The sequence below is a fragment of the Nicotiana attenuata genome, chromosome 1 (genome assembly GCF_001879085.1).
Source record: "Nicotiana attenuata strain UT chromosome 1, NIATTr2, whole genome shotgun sequence".
Taxonomy (NCBI): domain Eukaryota; kingdom Viridiplantae; phylum Streptophyta; class Magnoliopsida; order Solanales; family Solanaceae; genus Nicotiana; species Nicotiana attenuata.
In genome coordinates, this window is record NC_031989.1 from 66230125 (window position 1) to 66250491 (window position 20367).

Below are 20367 nucleotides of genomic sequence, written 5' to 3' on the forward strand. Positions count from 1 at the left end.
TACAAACATCTCAAAGGTTTCATCTTTAGTTCTAAGAAACAGAGTCCATGTGAATCTGGAGTAGTCATCCACTATCACAAAAATGTATCTTTTTCCTCCCCTACTTTGCACTCTCATAGGGCCACATAGGTCCATATGCAAAAGCTCGAGTGGCTTTGAGGTGCTTACATCCTTTTTAGACTTGAAAGAGGACTTCACATGCTTTCCTTTAGCACAGGCATCACAAACTTTTTGTACTTTGAACTTTGACATGGGCAGACCATGGACCAGGTCCTTCTGAATTAGTTTGTTCAGAAGAGAAAAGCTTGCATACCCCAATCTTCTGTGCCAGAGTTAGCATCATCATCAACAACTTTTAGACAACTCAGATCACTACTTTGTATGGACTCGAAATCAGCGACATAGATATTCTTGTATCTCTTGGCCACAAGTACCACTTCACCAGTTACCAGATTAGTAACTGTACATATCTTGGACAGAAACTCCACCTTGTTTCCTTTGTCACAGATCTGAGAGACACTCAAGAGACTGTACTTAAGACCATTGACATAGTACATATTCTCAATAGAGTGAGTGAGTGATTTCCCGACTTTTCCAACTCCAAGAATGTATCCCTTTTTCCCATTGCCAAAGGATACACTCCCTCCTTGCAGGGCTTTTAGTGAAAGAAAGTCCATGGTGTTCCCAGTCATGTGTTTTGAACATCCACTATCCATGAACCATTGTCGACTGCTTCCTTTCACTATTCCCTCACTTTTGTCATCGTCTTCATCATCATCTGATTGGGCCATCAAAGCAAATAATGAATCATATTCATTTTTCTCACTTTCAACAGGTGGAGCTGTCACCTGCATCGGCTTCATCTTCAGATTCACTAGAGAAGTGTCCCCATGCTGCAAGAGCCTGTTTCACCACATTCTCAGCAGATTTCTTCCTCTTGAAGTCTTTGTCAGGAACCGGGTTCCTTTTGGCTTCTCTCTCAGGGTTGTACTTGGAGTACTCTTGCTTCAGGAGAGGACAGTCTTTGATGAAGTGCCCGGGCTTTCCACACTTATGACAGAGATCATAGTTCATTGGTTTGCTAGAGCTGCCCCTTTTTAGCATTCCTCCATTTCTTGTGACCATCTTCTGAAACCTTTTGGTTAAGTAAGCCATGTCGCTGTGCTCCTCACTTGAATCATTTCTATCAGCTTTGGGTACCAGGTTCCTTTCCTTCTTTGGTTCTTTTCTTTCACTGTCTATCTTCCTCTTTATCTCGTAGGTCTTCAGATTTCTAACCAGCTCGTCCATGGTCAGCTCCTGCAGGTCCTTTGCTTCAGTAATAGCATTTACCTTGCTTTCCCAAGAACTAGGCAGGATACTGAGGATTTTCCTCACTTGCTTGTTCCTAGGAATGGTTTCACCAAGTGAGTGTAACTCATTTATAATGGAAGTGAATCTTGTGTGCATATCTTGAATGGATTCACCATCCTTCATCGTAAAGAGTTCATACTCGGTAGTAAGCATATCGATCTTAGATTGTTTTACTTGGGTGGTTCCCTCATGAGCTGTTTGCAAAGCTTCCCATATCTCCTTAGCAATGTCACAAGTAGAGATTCTATTGTATTCATCAGGTCCTATTCCACATACCAAAATCTTCTTGGCACGAAAATTCTTCTCCACAACTTTCCTGTCTGCTTCGGTGTATTCTTTTCTGGTTTTTGGCATTGAGAATGGAAGTTCTTCAAGTACCTTTGTTGGGACGTAAGGGCCGTCACATATAACATCCCATAACTCAGAATCCTCAGCCATGATAAAATCATGCATTCTTGTCTTCCACCACCCATAGTATTGTCTATTGAACCTGGGTGGTCTGTATGTGGATTTACCTTCTTCAAAATTTGGTGGAGCAGCCATACAGATCCTTCCTAGGTGTTAGCCTGATAGGAAGAACCCACTCTGATACTAATTGTTAGTTTATATGAGTCCACCAAACTATAGAGTACCTGGTCCTCTACAAGTTTCCACTGAGAATACTAATGAAACAGTAAGTAAATAAGACGCGGTTTAGGACAACTCAACTAAGGACAACAGAATACTCGATTTAGGAACTGGTTCGTAGTAGCGTTTTACTTTGTTCTTCAAGCTCTTGAGAATTGAGTTCACTGTTTTCAGAAGTCTTGAATGCTTGAAGTGAAGTGTTCAATTGTTCAAGTGATGTCTTGATATAATCTTCTTGTTAATACACCTTTTTAACATCACTTGAATGATGTATGCACTTTAGTTAGTCAAATGACAAATGACCGCTGGAAACAGTGTAGTGCAGGCAGCAACAGTGCAGGCAGTCACGTCGCTTCCAGCTGTATCCAATTGACCTTGCACTGCTATGAGTAAACCACAAAGATATCAGGTCCTTGTTTGGTTCTCTATCTCCTGAAGCTATAGCAGTTCACATTTAGCTGGACTCCGTTGATTTGTAATGTAGCCCAAGTGTGTCAGGTTCCCAATCTGGTTCTTGACAGCAAGTTTGTTAGATCATCAAAACATAAGGCAAAGACATTGAAAACCCATCAAGCTCCAATTCCAGCAAACATCTATGACCAGAAAACAATCGACCACAGGTTTATCAATAAATATTAGGTTGGCAGTTATGACGAAATTCTAAAATACAGAGCACAAAGGTAGTCTAAGAAGAAAATATAACCACCCACGCCATATAATATATGGTTGTTCACAACCCAATCGATCTTAAACATGCACATGAACGAATCACTCTACAAAACCCGAAATAAAAAGTGTGAGAAACGGAAAAAGAAGAATTCAGGATTTACCAAAATTGACGCATTTTGAGCTTTAATACAGTGCTTGATGGGTCTATAGAGACGATTACACCCAAAATTGAAGCTTGATTCTTGTCCCTTCCCACCGGAAACCACCTTGGTCGATGGGGTTGAGTGACAGAGAGAAGAGACAACAGAGAGAATAGAGATATGAGAGAGAAATTGGTTGAAAAAGGAGAGAGAGGTAATGTTTTTCAAACTTTATATGTGACCCACAAGTTTTTAAAATGTTAACAAGGCCCCATCCACCCTAACCCACTCATTTAACCATTTTCCAACCCAAGAGAAATTGAGAAAGAAAATGGGAGATCACTTGACCTATTCAAGTGTTGAGGAGGTCTTATTGACCATTCCTCTCGTGTAACTTGCCCAAAAGCTTTTTACTTCTTAAAATTCTTATGATCAGTTTTGGGTGATTTGCACAAATAGCATCAGTTTACGTCGTAATGTAAATTTTGTCTCCGTTTAAAAAATTTGTGTAAATATAACTCGGGGCATAATTTTGGCACACAAATTTTGTAGGTTGACAAATATTATTCACTAGTTACGCCAAATGGGACATACCTTTACTACAAAATATCTATAACTTTCACTAGATGGGCAAAACTTATCTTGTTAGTTAATCATAACAGGCGGATATAATTTTGGTACAAACTATTAAAAAATTATGTTGGATTAGCAGAATTTACCTGTATTGTTCAACTATTTACAAGTTTATTAGATTATAAAGGGTTAATAATATCTCCATTCTAAATATCTTAATAAATTGTTTACGAGTTTTGGCAAATTAACAAAACTTGCCTCAATTTTTCATATCTTTAATTAAGTTCTTTTATGTTCAACACATATTACCAGTCAATCTCAATGTCCATTTCATCATCTATATCAAACGATTAGTTTTATCTAGTTCAACTGTTCAAGCAAGACAAATTGAAATCAACATCAGAAGGACGAATATGTAGCAATAAAATAGAAGAACTAGGAAAAGATTGAGATTATGTTCCCGATTGCTTAAGCTTTTTTATGGTTCCAATTGCTTAATCAACTTTGTGATAATTATAAAAACTATTCAAAGATGTTAAATTGACTATAATGAAAATGATGAAAGATTTTCCCCTATTTATACTTAAATTTTAACTTATAAGTATTAATCGAATGACAACTTAAATAATATCAACCGGTATAAATAAAAATCTAATAGTTCATCATGTGGAAAAATCATAAATTAGACCATGCAGCCAAATTATTCCATAAATCCACATTCGCGCCAACTTAAATTTTCAATTATTGTCCCTTTTCTATTTTCTATATACAAATATACGATTTATCATAAGCTATAAATATCCTTTTGTCACGACCTAAATTCTCTCCGTAAGATGTCGTGACAGCACCTAGTCTCTAAGACTAGGTAAACCTAACATGTATGCGGAATAACTGAGATATTAAGCTAAACTCAAAATATCAACGGTTGTAATAAATAAAATCTGCAACACAGAGTAGAAACAACTCCCAAAACCTGGTAGATATAAGTCACAAGCTCTAAAGAGAAATACTAAATATCTCTATACATAAGAGTCTAATGAGGATAAGGAAAACAATATAATAAAGATAGAGGGGGACTCCGAGGTCTGCGGACGCTGGCAGATATATCTTGAAGTCTCCACATACGGACTAGCTCACGGATATCTGATCAGGGAGGAAGTACTTGGATCTGCACAAAAGTTGTGCAGAAGCGTAGTATGAGTACACCACAACAGTACTTAGTAATTGCCAAGCCTAACCTTGGTAGAGTAATGACGAGGTCGGGTCAGGTCCCTACTGGAATATAAGAAATAAGGCAGACGATAAATGATACAATAGAATGGCAGGGAAATGAAACAATAAGAATGTACGAAAAGTAACAGAACGGGAATCAAAGATGAAAAATACAACACGTAAAGAAACAAGAATCTTACAAGTTAAGGAACAATAACAACAACAAACAATACAGCAACTAGAGGAAACAACAATCGCGCGGCATAAACCTCGTGCCACAATAACAATCCGCACGGCAGAAACCTCGTCCACAATGACAATCCGTACGACAGAAACCTCGTGCCGAGTAACACTCCGCATGGTAGAGACCTTGTGCCATAATGACAATTCGCACGACAGAAACCTCGTGCCAAGTAACACTCCACACGGCAGAAACCTCGTGCAACAATAGCAATCCGCACAGCAGAAACCTCGTGCCACAATAACAATCTGCACGGCAGAAACCTCGTGCCACAACCAAACACTCATCTCAACAACAATCACGGAGACCAAAATATAACAGCTGAAACAATGATATTTCAAGGGTAGAAATTTTGAGTAAGGAATCACACAGTCAAATGATGAATATGGAATCAAGAAAATATGTAATTCAATTAAGTATGTAGCACAAATTGCAATTAAGAGATAAGACAGGTAGACATGTGCAATTAGGCTAAACATGATGACTACATGTGCTAAAATAACTCAGTTAAGGCATGAAAGGAAACTACTTAGCAAAAAAATGAAATTTTAACGTTTAGCCTGTGTACGCACTCATCACCTCGCGTACACGGTACTCACATATCACAAATTGTCACAACAGCACCAAATCCTAAGAGGATTTCCCCCACACGAGGTTAGACAAGTCACTTACCTCAAACCACGCTCAATCAGCCAATAAGAAGACCCTTCCCTCGGTTTTACGACTCTAAACAACTCAAATCTAGCCAAAGACAATTACATACTATAAATATAACTATAGGAAGTTAATCTAAATAATGAAATTATGACTTTAACAAAGAATTGGAAAATCTCCCAAAAGTCAACCTGGGCCCACGTCTCGGAACCCGACCAAAATTACAAAAACCAAACACCCATTTGATATGGAGTCCAACTATACAAGAATTATCCAAATCCGACCTCATTTGGCCTTTCAAAACCATAAAAATTAGTCTAAGAACTTTCACCATTTCCCCCCAAAATTTCCAACTCTAATCGCTAATTAAATGATAAAACAACAATGGATTCATGTAATACAACTAGAACCGAGTTAGAATCACTTATCCCAATCAACTCCTTGAAAATCCCTTCAAGAATCGCCCAAATCTGAGGTCTCTAGCTCAAAATATGAAAAATGGGTTAAAACCCTCATTTTTGAAAATTAATACTGCTGCCCAGACGTTATGCATCGCGATTGCGGGACCTACATTGCGATCATGAAGAACAAATAATCACAGCCTCCAGAAATGGTCTACGCAAACACGAAGCAACTGATGCGAACGCAATGCTTACCCGACCTGACACTTCGCGAACGCGTGCACAACTACGCGATCGCATAGGCTTAAAGCCTGATGCCCCAACTGACCATTCCTCTACGCGAACGCGTAGACCGTCTCGCGAACGTGTAGACCTGAGACTCACAAAGCTTCGCGAACGCGGGACCAACATCGCGAACGCGAAGGCAATATTTCCATTCCGGAGTTGTCTTTACACAAGTCAACCTACGGTCAACTCTCACAACTTATACTTCAAACTTAGGGATTCCACTCTGAAACTCACATGAAACCGACACCAAGCACCTCGGCAAGTCAAGTAACTACAAAATGAAACAGAGGAAGCAATAAATAGGGGATCGGGGCTCATACTCACAAAATGACCGGCCGGATCGTTACATCCTCCCCCTTTTAAAACAAACGTTCGTCCTCGAACGAGTATAGAGACATACCTGGAGTGGTGAAAAGATGAGGATAACGGCTACGCATATCATACTCGGTCTCCCAAGTCGCCTCCTCGACTGGATGACCCCTCCATTGAACGTTTACTGAAGCAATGCTCTTCGACCTCAACTTTCGAACCTGCCTATCCAAAATGGCCACCGGCTCCTAACATAAGACAAATCCTTGTCCAACTAGACTGAGCTGAAATCTAACACATGAGACGGATCGTCGTGATACTTCTGAAGCATAGAAACACGTAATATTGGATGTACTGTAGCTAGACTAGGTAGTAGTGCAAGTCTGTAAGCCACCTCTCAAGAATCTCAAAAGGCCAGATATACCTAGGTCTCAACTTGCCCTTCTTCTCGAACCTTATAACACCCTTCATGGGCGAAACCCGGAGCAAGACCCGCTCCCAAACCATAAATGCATCATCGCGAACCTTTCAATCTGTATAACTCTTCTGTCTAGATTGGGTTGTACGAAGTCGATCCTGAATTAATTTAACCTTTTCCAAAGCATCCTGAACCAAGTCTGTACCCAATAGCCTAGCCTTGCTCGGCTCAAACCAACCCATTAGAAACCGGCGTCTGCCATACAAAGCCTCATACGGGGCCATATAAATGGTCGACTGGTAGCTGTTATTGTAGGAAAACTCCGCAAACGGCAAGAACTGATCCCAAGAGCATCCAAACTCCATCACACATGAATGGAGCATATCCTCCAATATCTGAATAGTGCGCTCGGACTGTCCATCCGTCTGAGGGTGAAATCTTGTGCTCAACTCAACCCGAGTACCTAACTCATGCTGTACGGCCCTCCAGAACCGCGCTGTAAACTGCGTACCTCGGTTCGAGATGATGGATACCGGCACGCCATGAAGCCTGACAATCTCGCGAATATAAACTCGAGCCAGCTGCTCAGAAGAATAAGTGGTCACCACTGGAATGAAATGATCTGACTTGGCCAACCTATCCACAATCACCCAAATTGCATCAAACTTCCTCTAAGTCTGTGGAACCCAACAAAAAATTCCATAGTGATAAGCTCCCATTTCCACTACGAAATCCACCTGGCCACTGATGCTCGTACTTCACCTGCTGACAATTTAGGCATCGAGCTACATACTCCACTATGTCCTTCATCATCCCCTCCACCAATAATGCTGCCTCAAGTCCTGATACATATCCGCGGCACCTAGATGAATAGAGTACCGCGAGTTGTGAGCCCCCTGGAGAATCAACTCACGCAAACTATCTACATTGGGCACACATAGCCTGCCCTGCATCCTCAATGCACCATCATCCCCAATAGTGACTTCCTTGGCATCACCGTGTTGAACCGTGTCCTTAAGGACAAGCAGATGGGGTCATCATACTGACGCTCCCTGATACGATCATAAAGAGAAGTTTAAGAAACCACACAAGCCAAAACTCGACTCGGCTCAGAAACATCCAATCTAACAAACTGGTTGGCCAAGGCCTGAACATCCAATGCCAATGGCCTCTCTGCTGCTGGTAGATATACTAGGCTGCCCAAACTCTCCGCCCTACGAATTAGGGCATCGGCCACCGTATTGGTTTTTCTGAGATGGTATAAAATGGTGATATCATAGTCCTTAAGCAACTCTAACCACCTCTGCTGATGCAAGTTACGATCATTCTGTTTGAACAGATGTTGTAGACTCCGCTGATCGGTGTAGATCTCACAAGGGACACCATAAAAATAGTGCCGACAAATCTTCAAGGCATGAACAATAGATCTAACTCAATGTCGTGGACATGATAGTTCTTCTCATGCACCTTCAGCTGTCTAGACACATAGGCAATCACCCTACCGTCCTGCATCAATACCGCGCTGACACCAATACACGAAGCATCACAATATACAGTATAAGGCCCCGAACCTGTAGGCAACAACAATGCTGGGGCTGTAGTCAAAGCAGTCTTAAGCTTTTGAAAGCTCTCCTCACACTCCTCTACCCACTTGAACGGAGCACCCTTCTAGGTCAGCCTGGTCATAAGTGCTGCAATAGATGAGAAACCCTCTAAAAATCGATGGTAATACCCCGCCAAACCAACAAAACTCCGAATCTCTATAGCTGAGGACGGTCTGGGCCAACTCTGCACAGCTTTAATCTTCTTCGGATCTACCTTGATCCCTTCACTTGATACTACGTGGCCTGAAAATGCCACTAAATCTAGCCAGAATTCACACTTCAAATTTTTTGCATATAACTTCTTTTCTCTCAAGGTCTGGAGCATAGTCTTCATGTGCTGCTCATGATCCTCCCAACTCCGGGAGTACACCAGAATATCATCAATAAACACAATGATGAAAGAGTCAAGATATGGACGAGATACAATATGCATCGAGTGCATGAATGCTACTGGGGCGTTGGTCAGCCCAAAAAAGACATCACAAGGAACTCGTAGTGACCATACCGAGTCCTGAAGGTAGTCTTCGGGATATCTGGCTCCCGAATCTTCAACTGATGATAGCCTGAATGTAAGTCAATCTTGAAGAACACTTTGGCACCCTGTAACTGGTCAAATAGGGCATCAATACGTGACAATGGATACCTCTCCTTCATTGTAACCTTGTTCAACTGGCGATAATCAATAAACATGCGCATAGAACCATCCTTCTTCTTCACAAACAAGACTGGAGCATCCTAAGGCGACACACTTGGCATAATGAAGCCCTTATCAAGCAACTCCTGCAACTTCTCATTTAACTCTTTCAACTGTGGTGGAGCCATACGATATGGAGGAATAGAGATGGGCTGAGTGCCCGGTAACAAATCAATACCAAAGTCGATATCCCTGTCGAGCGGCATGCCTGGAAGATCCGCAGGAAATACATCTGGATAATCCCTCACTACCGAAACTAGCTCAACGGTAAGAGTATTAACACTGACATCCCTCACATAAGCTAGATACGCATCACACCCCTTCCCAACCATCCGCCGAGCCTTTAGAAATGAAATAACCCTGCTAGGAGTGTAATCTAAAGTACCTCTCCACTCTAACCGTGGTAATTCTAGCACAGCCAGTGTCACGGTCTTGGCGTGACAATCAAGAATAGCATAATGGGGCGACAACTAGTCCATGCCCAATATAATATCAAAGTCCACCATACTGAGTAATAATAGACCGGCTCTGGTCTCAAAACCACTAAGAACAACCAAACACGACCTATACACACGGTCAACAACAATAGAATCTCCCACAGGTGTAGACACATAGATATGAGAACTCAAGTAATCACGGGGTACACCCAAATATGGAGCAAAATAAGATGACATATATGAATAAGTGGATCCTAGATCAAATAAGACTGATGCATCTCTATGACAGACTAGACAAATACCCGTAATGACAAAGTCGGATGCAACTGCCTCTGTCCGAGCAGGAAGAGCACAATATCTAGCCTGGCCTCCCCCTCTAGGGCGACCTCTACCTGCCCGACCTCCACCTTGAGTTGGCTGAGCAGGTGGAGTGGTAGCTTGGTGCTGTAACCATAGCCTGAGGACCTGGTGGAGCATGCAGAGCCTGAGTAGTCTGTGCAGGTGCACCTCTCCTAAGTCCGGGACAATCCCTCATCATATGCCGAGTTTCACCACACTCAAAACAAGCTCTTTGAGGACGTGGCTGTTGTGGCTGGCTCGGGTCTGATCGGCTGGACTGACCGCTGAAAGCACCCTGTGGAGGAGGTGCGCTAGATAATGGTAGTGCATAATAGGGAGCCTGAGCCCTAGGAATGGCCGAAATACCGCTGGCAGCTGGAAATGCTGAATGAACATGGCGACTCACATAGCCCCTACCTCTGACGAGCTGCAGCTGGAGCACGAGTACCACTATATGTGCCAGACTCTCCAGACCTCTTGGACTCTTTCCCCTCTCTCTCCCGGGTCAGCATGCCCTCCAATATCCTAGCAATCCCCACTACCTGCTGGTATGCAATGTCCATCTCCAACTCTCGGGACATCCTAAATCTGATACTGGGGTTGAGCTCCTCGATAAATCGACGGACCCGCTCTCTAACAGTAGCAACCAATGCTGGTGCATGCCTAGCCAAATCACTGAACCGGACCGCATACTCCGACAGGGTCATAGACTCCTGGTGCACTGCTCAAACTTTGCGCGCCATGCATCTCTAAGACTCTGGGGAACATACGCCCTCAAGAACATATCTGAGAACTGAGTCCAAGTGAGTGAAGTTTCCTCGGCCGGACTACCCAACTCATATGCTCGCCACCACTGATAAGTCATTCCCTTAAGCTGGAACACAATGAAAGCAACCCTACTAGACTCCGCAATACCCATAGTACGGAGGATACGGTGGCACTACTCAAGAAAACCCTGGGCATCCTCCGGCTCCAAGCTCGGGCTGAACTATGGCTGCAGTAGCCCCAGTTCAGCCCGAGGTTAGGGCTGCAGTTTTCGTGGACGTCCTCGGCCTCTACCCCAGCCCCGACCTCTCGCGGCTCTAGCCGGGGGCACGAGTGTCTGGTCATCTGATCCGGTTGTACGTGTCCTCACCATATGTGAGAGAATAGAAAGACAAGTTTAGAATCCCGAAGTCAACAATTTCGCACGACAAGGAATCAAAGAAGTGAAGCTTTTCCTAACAGTTCCATAGCCTCCCAAAGATAAGTACAAACGTCTCTGTACCGATCCGCGAGTCTCTATTAAACCTGTTTGTGACTCATAACACTTATGAACCTAGAGCTTTGATACTAACTTGTCACGACCCAAATTCCCTCCGTAAGATGTCGTGACGACACCTAGTCTCTAAGACTAGGTAATCCTAACATGTATGCGGAATAACTGAGATATTAAGCTAAACTCAAAACATCAACGGTTGTAATAAATAAAATCTACAACTCAGAGTACAAACAACTCCCAAAACCCGGTAGATATAAGTCACAAGCTCTAAGAGAAATACTAAATATCTCTATATATTAGAGTCTAATGAGAATAAGGAAAACAACATAATAAAGATAGAAGGAGACTCCGAGGTCTGCGGACGCTGGAAGATATACCTTGAAGTCTCCACGTACGGACTAGCTCACGGATATCAGGTCTGGTAGGAAGTACCTGGATCTACACAAAAAATTGTGCAGAAGCGTAGTATGAGTGCACCACAATGTTACTCAGTAAGTGCCAAGCCTAACCTCGATAGAGTAGTGACGAGTTCATGTCAGGGTAGGGCTATGCATGGATCGGACCGGATCAGATTTAGCACATTTCGGATTCGGATTTTGAATTTCATATTCTACAAAATGCAATCCGAATCCGATCCGAATTAATATCGAATCCGATCGAATTTTAAAGTTTGGATCGGATCAATATTTTAGATTTCGGATCGGATTATTATGCCTCAAAGTTGCAAACTCAAATGTATATTTTCTTTGTAGAAGAGGCAATACAGTAAGAAAAATTCATGTTTCTGCAATTATGAGAGTACTATGGTGCCAATATAGCTAAATCCAGCAATTGTAAAGGTAATAACTTGGAGGAAGATGTAAAGGAAATACTGACAATCCAAAATTAAAGTTTAGTATTTATACATGCCTTAATAATTTCGGATTTCGGATAGGGTTAAAATTCTACCAATCTGAATTCGACCGGAATATCCGGAATCCAAAATCTGAAATTGAGTGGATCGGTTCAGATTCCGGATATCCGATCCAAATGAACAACCCTAAAAGCTACCTACTGGAATATAAGAAATAAGGCAGAAGATAAAATGATACAATAACATGGCAGGGAAATGAAACAATAACAATGTACGGAAAACAACAGCACGGGAATCAAAGAAGACAAATACAACACGTAAGAAAATAAGAATCTTACAAGTTAAGGAACAACAACAACAAGCACAAACAATACAACAATTAGAGGAAAGTCCAACCGCACAGCAGAAACCTCGTGCCACAATAACAATCCGCACGGCAAAAACCTTGTGCCACAATAACAATCCGCACGGCAGAAATCTCGTGCCAAATAACACTCTGTATGGCAGAAACCTCGTGCCACAATAACAATCTGCACGGCCAAAACTTTGTTCCACAATAGCAATCTGCACGACAGAAACCTCGTGCCACAATAACAATCCGCATAGCAGAAACCCCATGCCACAACCAAACAATCATCTCAACAACAATCACGGAAACCAAAACATAACAGCTAAACAATGATATTTCAAAGGTAGTAATTTCGAGTAAGGAATCACACAGTTAAATGATGAATATGGAATCAAGAAAACATGTAATTCAACTAAGTATGTAGCACAAACTGCAATTAAGAGATAAGATAGGTAGAGATGTGCAATTAGGCTAAACATGATGACTACATGTGCTAAAATAACTCAGTTAAGGCATGAAAGGAAACTACCTAGCGAAAAAAATGAAAATTTAATATTTAGCCCGTGTACGCGCTCGTCACCTCGCGTACACGGCACTCGCATACCACAAATTATCACAATAGTACCAAATCAGGGGGATTTGCCCACACAAGGTTAGACAAGTCACTTACCTCAAACCATGCTCAATCAGTCAATTAGAAGGCCATTCCCTCGATTTTCCGACTCTGAACGGCTCAAATCTAGCCAAAGACAATTAAATACTATAAGTATAACTATAGAAAACTAATCTAAATAATGAAATTATGAATTTAACAAAGAATTGGAAAATCGCCCCAAAAAGTCAACCCGGGCCCACGTTTTGAAACCCGACCAAAATTACAAAAACCAAATACCCATTCGATATCGAGTCCAACCATACAAGAATTATCCAAATTCGAACTCAGTTGGCCTTTCAAAACCCAAAAATTCGGTATAAGAACTTTCACTATTTCCCGCCAAAATTTCCAACTCCAATCACCAATTAAATCATAAAAACAACGATGGATTCATGTAATACAACTAGAACCGAGTTAGAATCACATACCCCAATCAAATCCTTGAAAATTCCTTCAAGAATTGCCCAAATCCGAGGTCTCTAGCTCAAAATATGAAAAATGGGTTCAAACCCTCGTTTTTGAAAATTAATACTGCTGCGCAGATGTTATGCATTGCGATCGCGGGACCTACATCGCGATCGCGAAGAACAAATAATCATATCCTCCAAAAATGGTCTACGCAAACGCGAAGCAACTGATGCGAACGTGATGCTTACCCGACCCGACACTTCGCGAATGCGTGTACAACTACGCGATCGCATATGCTTAAAGCTTGGTGCCCCAACTGACCATTCCTCTCGCGAACGCATGGACCCTTTCGCGAACGCGTAGACCTGATACTCACAAAGTTTCGCGAATGTGGGACCTTTATCACAAACGAAGGCAAATTTCCAGTAAATCTCAAACTCCTCTACGCGACGCGGGAATACCTTCGCGAACGCGCAGAGGAAACCAGAAGCACCAGATTTCAGTAGTCCTAATGTTCCGAAATGCGCCGAACATGGTCCGAATCACCCTCGAGGCCCTCGAGATCTCAACTAATAACTCCAGCAAGTCCTAAAACAATACGGACTTAGTCGAGCCTTCAAATCACATCAAACAATGCTAAAACCACGAATCGCACCCCAATTCAAGCTTAATGAACTTATAAACTTCTAACTTCCACATCTGATGCCAAAGCCTATAAAATCAAGTCCGATTGACCTCAAATTTTTCACACAAGTCATAATTGACATTACAGACCTACTCCAACTTCCGGAATCGGAATCCGATGCCGATATCAAAAAGTCCACTACCGGTCAAACCTTCCAAAATCTTCCAACTTTTCCAACTTTCGCAAAATAACGCCGAAATGACCTACGGGCCTCCAAATCAACATCCGGACATGCTCCTAAGACCAAAATTACCATACGGAGCTATTGGAACCGACGAAACTTTATTTTAGAGTCGTTTTTACACAAGTCAACCTACGGTCAACTCTTACAACTTAAACTTTAAACTTAGGGATTCCACTCCGAAACTCACCCGAACCCGACACCAAGCACCCCGGCAAGTCAAGTAACCACAGAATGAAACAGAGGAAGCAATAAATAGGGGATCGGGGCTCATAATCTCAAAACGAACGACGGGGTCGTTACATTTAAATTTTATTTCTTTCATACAACAACTCACAATTCTTTCCTAATTCTCTGTCGTCATCTTCCAAACTCATATTTTATGAAATTTATTTCAACTCTCTAAGTTGGTGATTGGAATTTACAATTCATATTTTAACACTTCTATTTACGTTCAATTTTTGTAATTTAGGACGATGCATTTGATATGTTATTTGTTCTTGCTTGTTTTTTTACAACGTCAACATCGTCTTGTTCACCTTCTTCTCTTAAGAGGGTATAATATGTTATTTTATGACATTGAGGATTAAAGATTTATAATGAAACGACATTGCACGATATTTTGTTTCTCAAAAGTTAACAAAAATTAGGAAATTATTTAAATTTAATATTTATCAGTAACCAATCTGAATGGCAAACAATAAGCAACACAATTTGATTATAAGAAAAACTCATATGATAAAGCAATTAATGACTCGAGATATCTAAATGTGCAAAGAACTCAATGTAAATTATGTAAGAATTTTTAATAAACATTTGAACGTGGTCATGCAGGAACAAGAACCTTAATTCGACATAGCTATTAAACTTTAAATAGAACAAAAATTCTTATTTTGTCAAATTGGCGAACTCCATTATTGTTGATGCCGTTACCTTTTATTTTATGCTCAATTTACAGTTTTGACGGAATATGTTACCTATTCAATATCCACTGAGTTGTCAGTATCGAGACAATAAGTTGGGAATATTGGCTAAGCGTAGACCAGCCTATTCAGGACAGTCACAGGTTTGCTAAAGCTAAACGTTGCTAAAACCATAGCTGCCACTGCTGAAACAAGTGATGCAGGTTGAGGTGCTAATCACTCATAACTCTGATGGCGGTTTTAATCTCACAAGTCTTTTGATTCTGTCTTTCTCTGTATTTTCGAGCAACCCCTTCAAAATACAAAAGGTAAACATATTAATTTGAAAACATTATGACATAATAATAAATGAATTAACAAACTCAAGTCTTTTGTAATTTATTCTATTGCCACTTGCCAAAATAGAGAATATTAACTATTCAAGTATATTTTTATTTGTATAAATCCAAGCAAACTTTTTTAAAATATAATAATGTGAAAACTTACCTTACAAACAATTTCATCTAAACACAAGCATATTTTTCCATACTTGTCTAGGAAGAGACGTTCACTTGGAGGCTTTCCACATGCATCTCTCACAATTGAAGTAACTACATAGATTACTTCTGATACTTCAAAAGAAATCACAATATTAAATGATAATCACATTAAAACTTCAATAACTTTGACAATAAAAATGGCTTTTGATTCGTTAGAATATTCGTGTACAACTAGAAATATTAAATAGCAAGTCACATTTCATTAAAAATGGTTTTGCAATATGTTGGGTGCGGGAACGAAATCTCATATTAGTAGCCGAAAAAGAGACCTCTTTAGAAAATCATACGAGCTTGGTCCAAAGCGGATAGTTCACACTATGCTAAGAATATCTTTGGGCTAGTTTAGCATAACAACTGATATCAGCGTCCAAATTCGATAGGACGAGTAAGGCAATGGGAGAGTAATGTCGTGGGGCTCGATTTACTTCCCCTTTAGAGCTTAGAACACACACAAAAACAAAAGAAACTAGTTTCAGGCTTCGGTTGCAATAAATATTCTGACGAAGTGGGTGGCACATACTGAATCTCGAAAATTAACATGTGGATCATGGTAATGGCCACGTGAAACTTGGTTCAAGAGGGAGACCCGTGAATGTGGAAATGGGCTTCGTGAAACTTAGTTCGAGGGAAGATTATTGGATGTGCGAACGAAGTCCCACATTGGTAGTTGAAAAATTTTGAAACCTACATATAAGGTGTAAGAATCTTTTAATAGTGTGAGGCCTTTTGGAAAAAATTGTGCGGACGGGCTTAGCCCAAAGCGATCAATATCACACCATATCTGGAGTAACTTTGGGCTGGTTTGAGCCCAATACAATGAAATGAAGCACAATAAATGATTAATACGAAGCTTAAAATACTTACAAACAAGTTCATCATATTCTTCTTTGCCAACCACATATATGCTAACACCTCCTAATATTGTGTATACCACATAAACTGATCTGAAGAAGAAATAAAATTTTAAAACATAAGCCATGTAAAATTAAACACTAGCTAGTTGCAAATCTTCAGATTTCATAAATCTCTTTACGTTAATTATCGTATTGCTGGAATATCGATATCATTGGTTAGATTAATACCATATTAGAGTAACTAATTTGCAAGCAATCAATACTTAATTAATCTATTAAATTTAATATTGTTTGGCTCAAAAGTTAACGATATACTTTGTAAGCTAAAAAACAATCAAAAGTAGAAAAAGGGGTAAATCGTAATCAAATATAATAATCCTAGAGATGCAAAGATGATAATATTGTTGTAGATCTAGTATTGCAAAGTGATAATATGAACTCAATAAGATATGTTCGTTTGAAGTAGAGATAGAGAGAGAAAGCTGGAAAAATGAGAGAGTTGTATTATATCAGATGCCCTTTTTACAATATGAGGGTCTCCTTTATATAATAAGAGACCATCCTCGAAAGAATCAAAAAGTTACAAAGACAGGTAACGTCTCCCTAGTGAAGACACTGAGTCCTAAACGATGTCGCTTTTGTCCCCACGGCCGAGTCGTACCCGCTACGTTAGTCGGCGTACACTCACTGGGCGTACCCACTGGCGTAGAGATGCTGAGGGTCAAATTTGACCCTATACAGTTAGTCCTTCGCTCGTTGGAGACGCATTTGGTGGGCGTCTTCGATGGGCGGAAATGTGAACCTCGGCTTAGGAGAATTTGACCTCGACCCGGGGCGGCAATATGAACGAGGTGAAATATATGACGTTGTTGAGCCACTGACGCGTGGCTTCCTTTTTGGAATGACGTCATTGCCTGTATGCATCATTATTATATTTGCCCCCGAGGCGGTTCAGAGGATGATGTGACATTTTGGTTTCCCGCGCACGCTTTGAATCATGACTCTTCGATTTCTGCGCAACTTATCCCTATAAGTAGGAGAGAGGTTCGATTCGATTCAACTTTCAAGCCTTCGGAAAGCATTTTCTGATATACTCCTTTGTCTTTCTTTCCTGTAACCGTTATTTCGCGAGGGACTCTCCCACTTCTGTTGAAACCACACTTCCTATCGTCAGTGCTTCGTTTCTTACGCAGTATACTCATGACAAAACGTGGACAGAGTAGTAAAAAGGCCAAAGATAATGCCCCGTCTAGGGTTCCGCCATCTTCCGGTGGTGAAGGGGAAAAGGCGGAGAAGGCCCTTGTTCCTCTCAGCGTAGACAACGTCCTTCCGAAGGAGATGCATGTCCGCAGGGATTTTCCAACTAAAAGCCCATACCTTCCCTGGGAGTACAGCATTATATTACAATCCCATTTAGATGATCTGCGAGAGACGCACCATATTCCGGACCACGTGGAAATGGTTCCGGCAGGGACGGACTGTGTCAATGTGCACCGGCCTGGATATTGCACATTCTATGAGTACCCGTTCTTGATCGGTTACAATCTTCCAATCTACCCTCTGATGGAGGAGCTTTGCCATTTTTATAATGTGTGTCCGGCCCAGCTCACTCCTTACACCTTGAAGGTGTGCCGTATTGTGACCACTTATGCGGCCAGGGCTGAGTGCAGTGTCTCGGTCCACCACCTCTTACAGTTATTCAGCCCTGGTTACCTGAGGGGTACCATGCTGCAGTTAAAAGGTCGTGGCACAAGGGGCTTGGTTGTTAAAGCCGATGATAAGCCCAACCGCCGCTTTTGGCGTAAATATTTCTACATCAGGACGGAGCACCTAGTGTCGAATCCCGAAGGGTTCCCCGAAAGATGGAATCCAGAACGTAAGTATTTCTACTCGTAGAATCCAGGACTGCTTGCGCTTTTGACCATACGGCCATTGTGAATTCTTTGCTTTTCTCCTTTTTTTATTCGCAGCGAGGGCTTCTCCACCCAGTTCATTGATGACATTAAATCATGGGTGGAAAGAATAATACCTTATGCGGAGGAATGCCGTACCTGGGCTGCATTTCTTCAATAGTACGGCCCGTCAGGTAATTCTTTGGCTACGATTTGGGAATTCCCTACGTTCTTGTTTCCTGACTTATCGTTGGCAGGTCGGAGCGCTCCTAAGAAGAAGAAAAAGAACGTCGTCACCTCGCCTGGGGCGGGGACTGATTCTGAAGACGGATACATACCCTGTGGTTCGCCCAGTGAGGGCGCTGCGGAGGTTCCTCAAACGCTGCCCATGGCGGCATCCACGAGGGGAGCGACTCCTTCAATGCCATCCCCACGGGCTGTGGAGGAGACTTCTGAGAGCAAGGAGCCGCCGGAAAGGAAAAGACGTCGGTTGATAACCGGCAAGGGGATAGCCCCAGAAGACGAGGGGGCGAGCGAGCCCCATCGGGGTCTGACCCGTGTGGGGATGACGGCAGGTAGATCGGCTCCCCGAATTCTGATCCCAGGAGGGTATAACCTGTTGCAACACAGCGAGCAGGCCGCAACGGACATGACCCTGCTATGTGCGGCCGCTGAGCGTGAAACGTTACAAGGGGTTAGCGACGGGGAACTATCCCGGAGGGTTGCCGGCGCGGCCTTGCAGGTATTTTTCGATTTTCTTCATGTACCGTAAAGTAAATTTTGATGCATACTGACTTGCCTTTCCGCTTCCTCTTTTTTAGACTCTCATATTGGAGATAGAGAGGGGGCGGCGAGCGCAAAGGAAGGCAGCCACCTTTAACAAGGTGGTAAAGAAATATCGGCGGTGCCGTGTCAAGCATCAGGCGCTGGCGGACCTACTCAAGCAGGACCCAGAATTTCGGGTTTTTCGTGAGGGTTTGGAGCAGTCGGAGGCCCGGCTGAAATGGAGGGTGGCCGAGTTGGAGTAGATCGACGAGCAGCTGATGACCGCCCTGGCTCGGAACATTGAGCTGGAGACTCTTCTCCAGTCTAAGGAAGAAGAGTTGGAGGTTGGCCGTGGGGTAGCGGCGGAAGCTGCTGATTTGCGGATCAAGGTTGCCGCTATGACCACCGAACTCGACGCCAAGGCGGCTGAGATTGAAGTCCTCAAGCGGACTGCTGCACCAAGGCTTGATGAGGATGCGCATCATGAGGCGCATGACATGTGGGTATATGCCGAGGCCAGATTGGTTGTATTCGAGGAGTTCTTAGCTGCAGGTCGAGCTACTGAGGCGGAGGTTCAAGAGCAACGACGCATAGCCCGTGTCGCCCGTGAAATTTGTGGGTATAGTTCTGATTCCCCAGACCGGGCGGGCTATAACTCCGAAGACGTTAACCGTCTAGAATCCGGCTCTTGGATCTCTGCGGCCTATCAGGCCGAGGACGGCGGTGGACGAGATGGCGGTCCGACGGGAGGCGGTGAACAGAATGGCGAAGCCCCTTAGGACTTGTATTCATTTTGTTTTGCTGTATTTGGAGATGTAAATGGGTCCTTTTGTACATGTATTTTTTGGATGATAATGGAAGTTATACTTTTGCTGTTATTCTTTTCTTTTTGTACCTTTTATTTTCGGCCTTAATATTGTTGATGGTCTTAGCCGTGTGCGCAACTTCGACTGTCGTCAAGTCGTTTACTCACCGTAGTCGAATCTAGGTCGACCGTTGGCGGCGATGGCCTTAGCCATAATATAATTGATGGCCTTAGCCAT

General features: G+C 42.3%; 1 protein-coding gene across 1 annotated transcript in view; it reads right to left on the minus strand.

Moving 5' to 3' along the window:
• Window positions 15189-20367, minus strand: part of LOC109241282 — an 8644-nt gene continuing 3465 nt past the window's right edge. Inside the window, exons 3-5 of the mRNA XM_019408010.1 lie at window positions 16678-16757; window positions 15761-15885; window positions 15189-15566 (exon numbers count right to left, since the gene is read on the minus strand). Of these exons, the coding sequence (XP_019263555.1) occupies window positions 15495-15566; window positions 15761-15885; window positions 16678-16757 (277 nt within the window). The 3' untranslated portion in view covers window positions 15189-15494. The remainder of the gene's footprint in view (window positions 15567-15760; window positions 15886-16677; window positions 16758-20367) is intronic.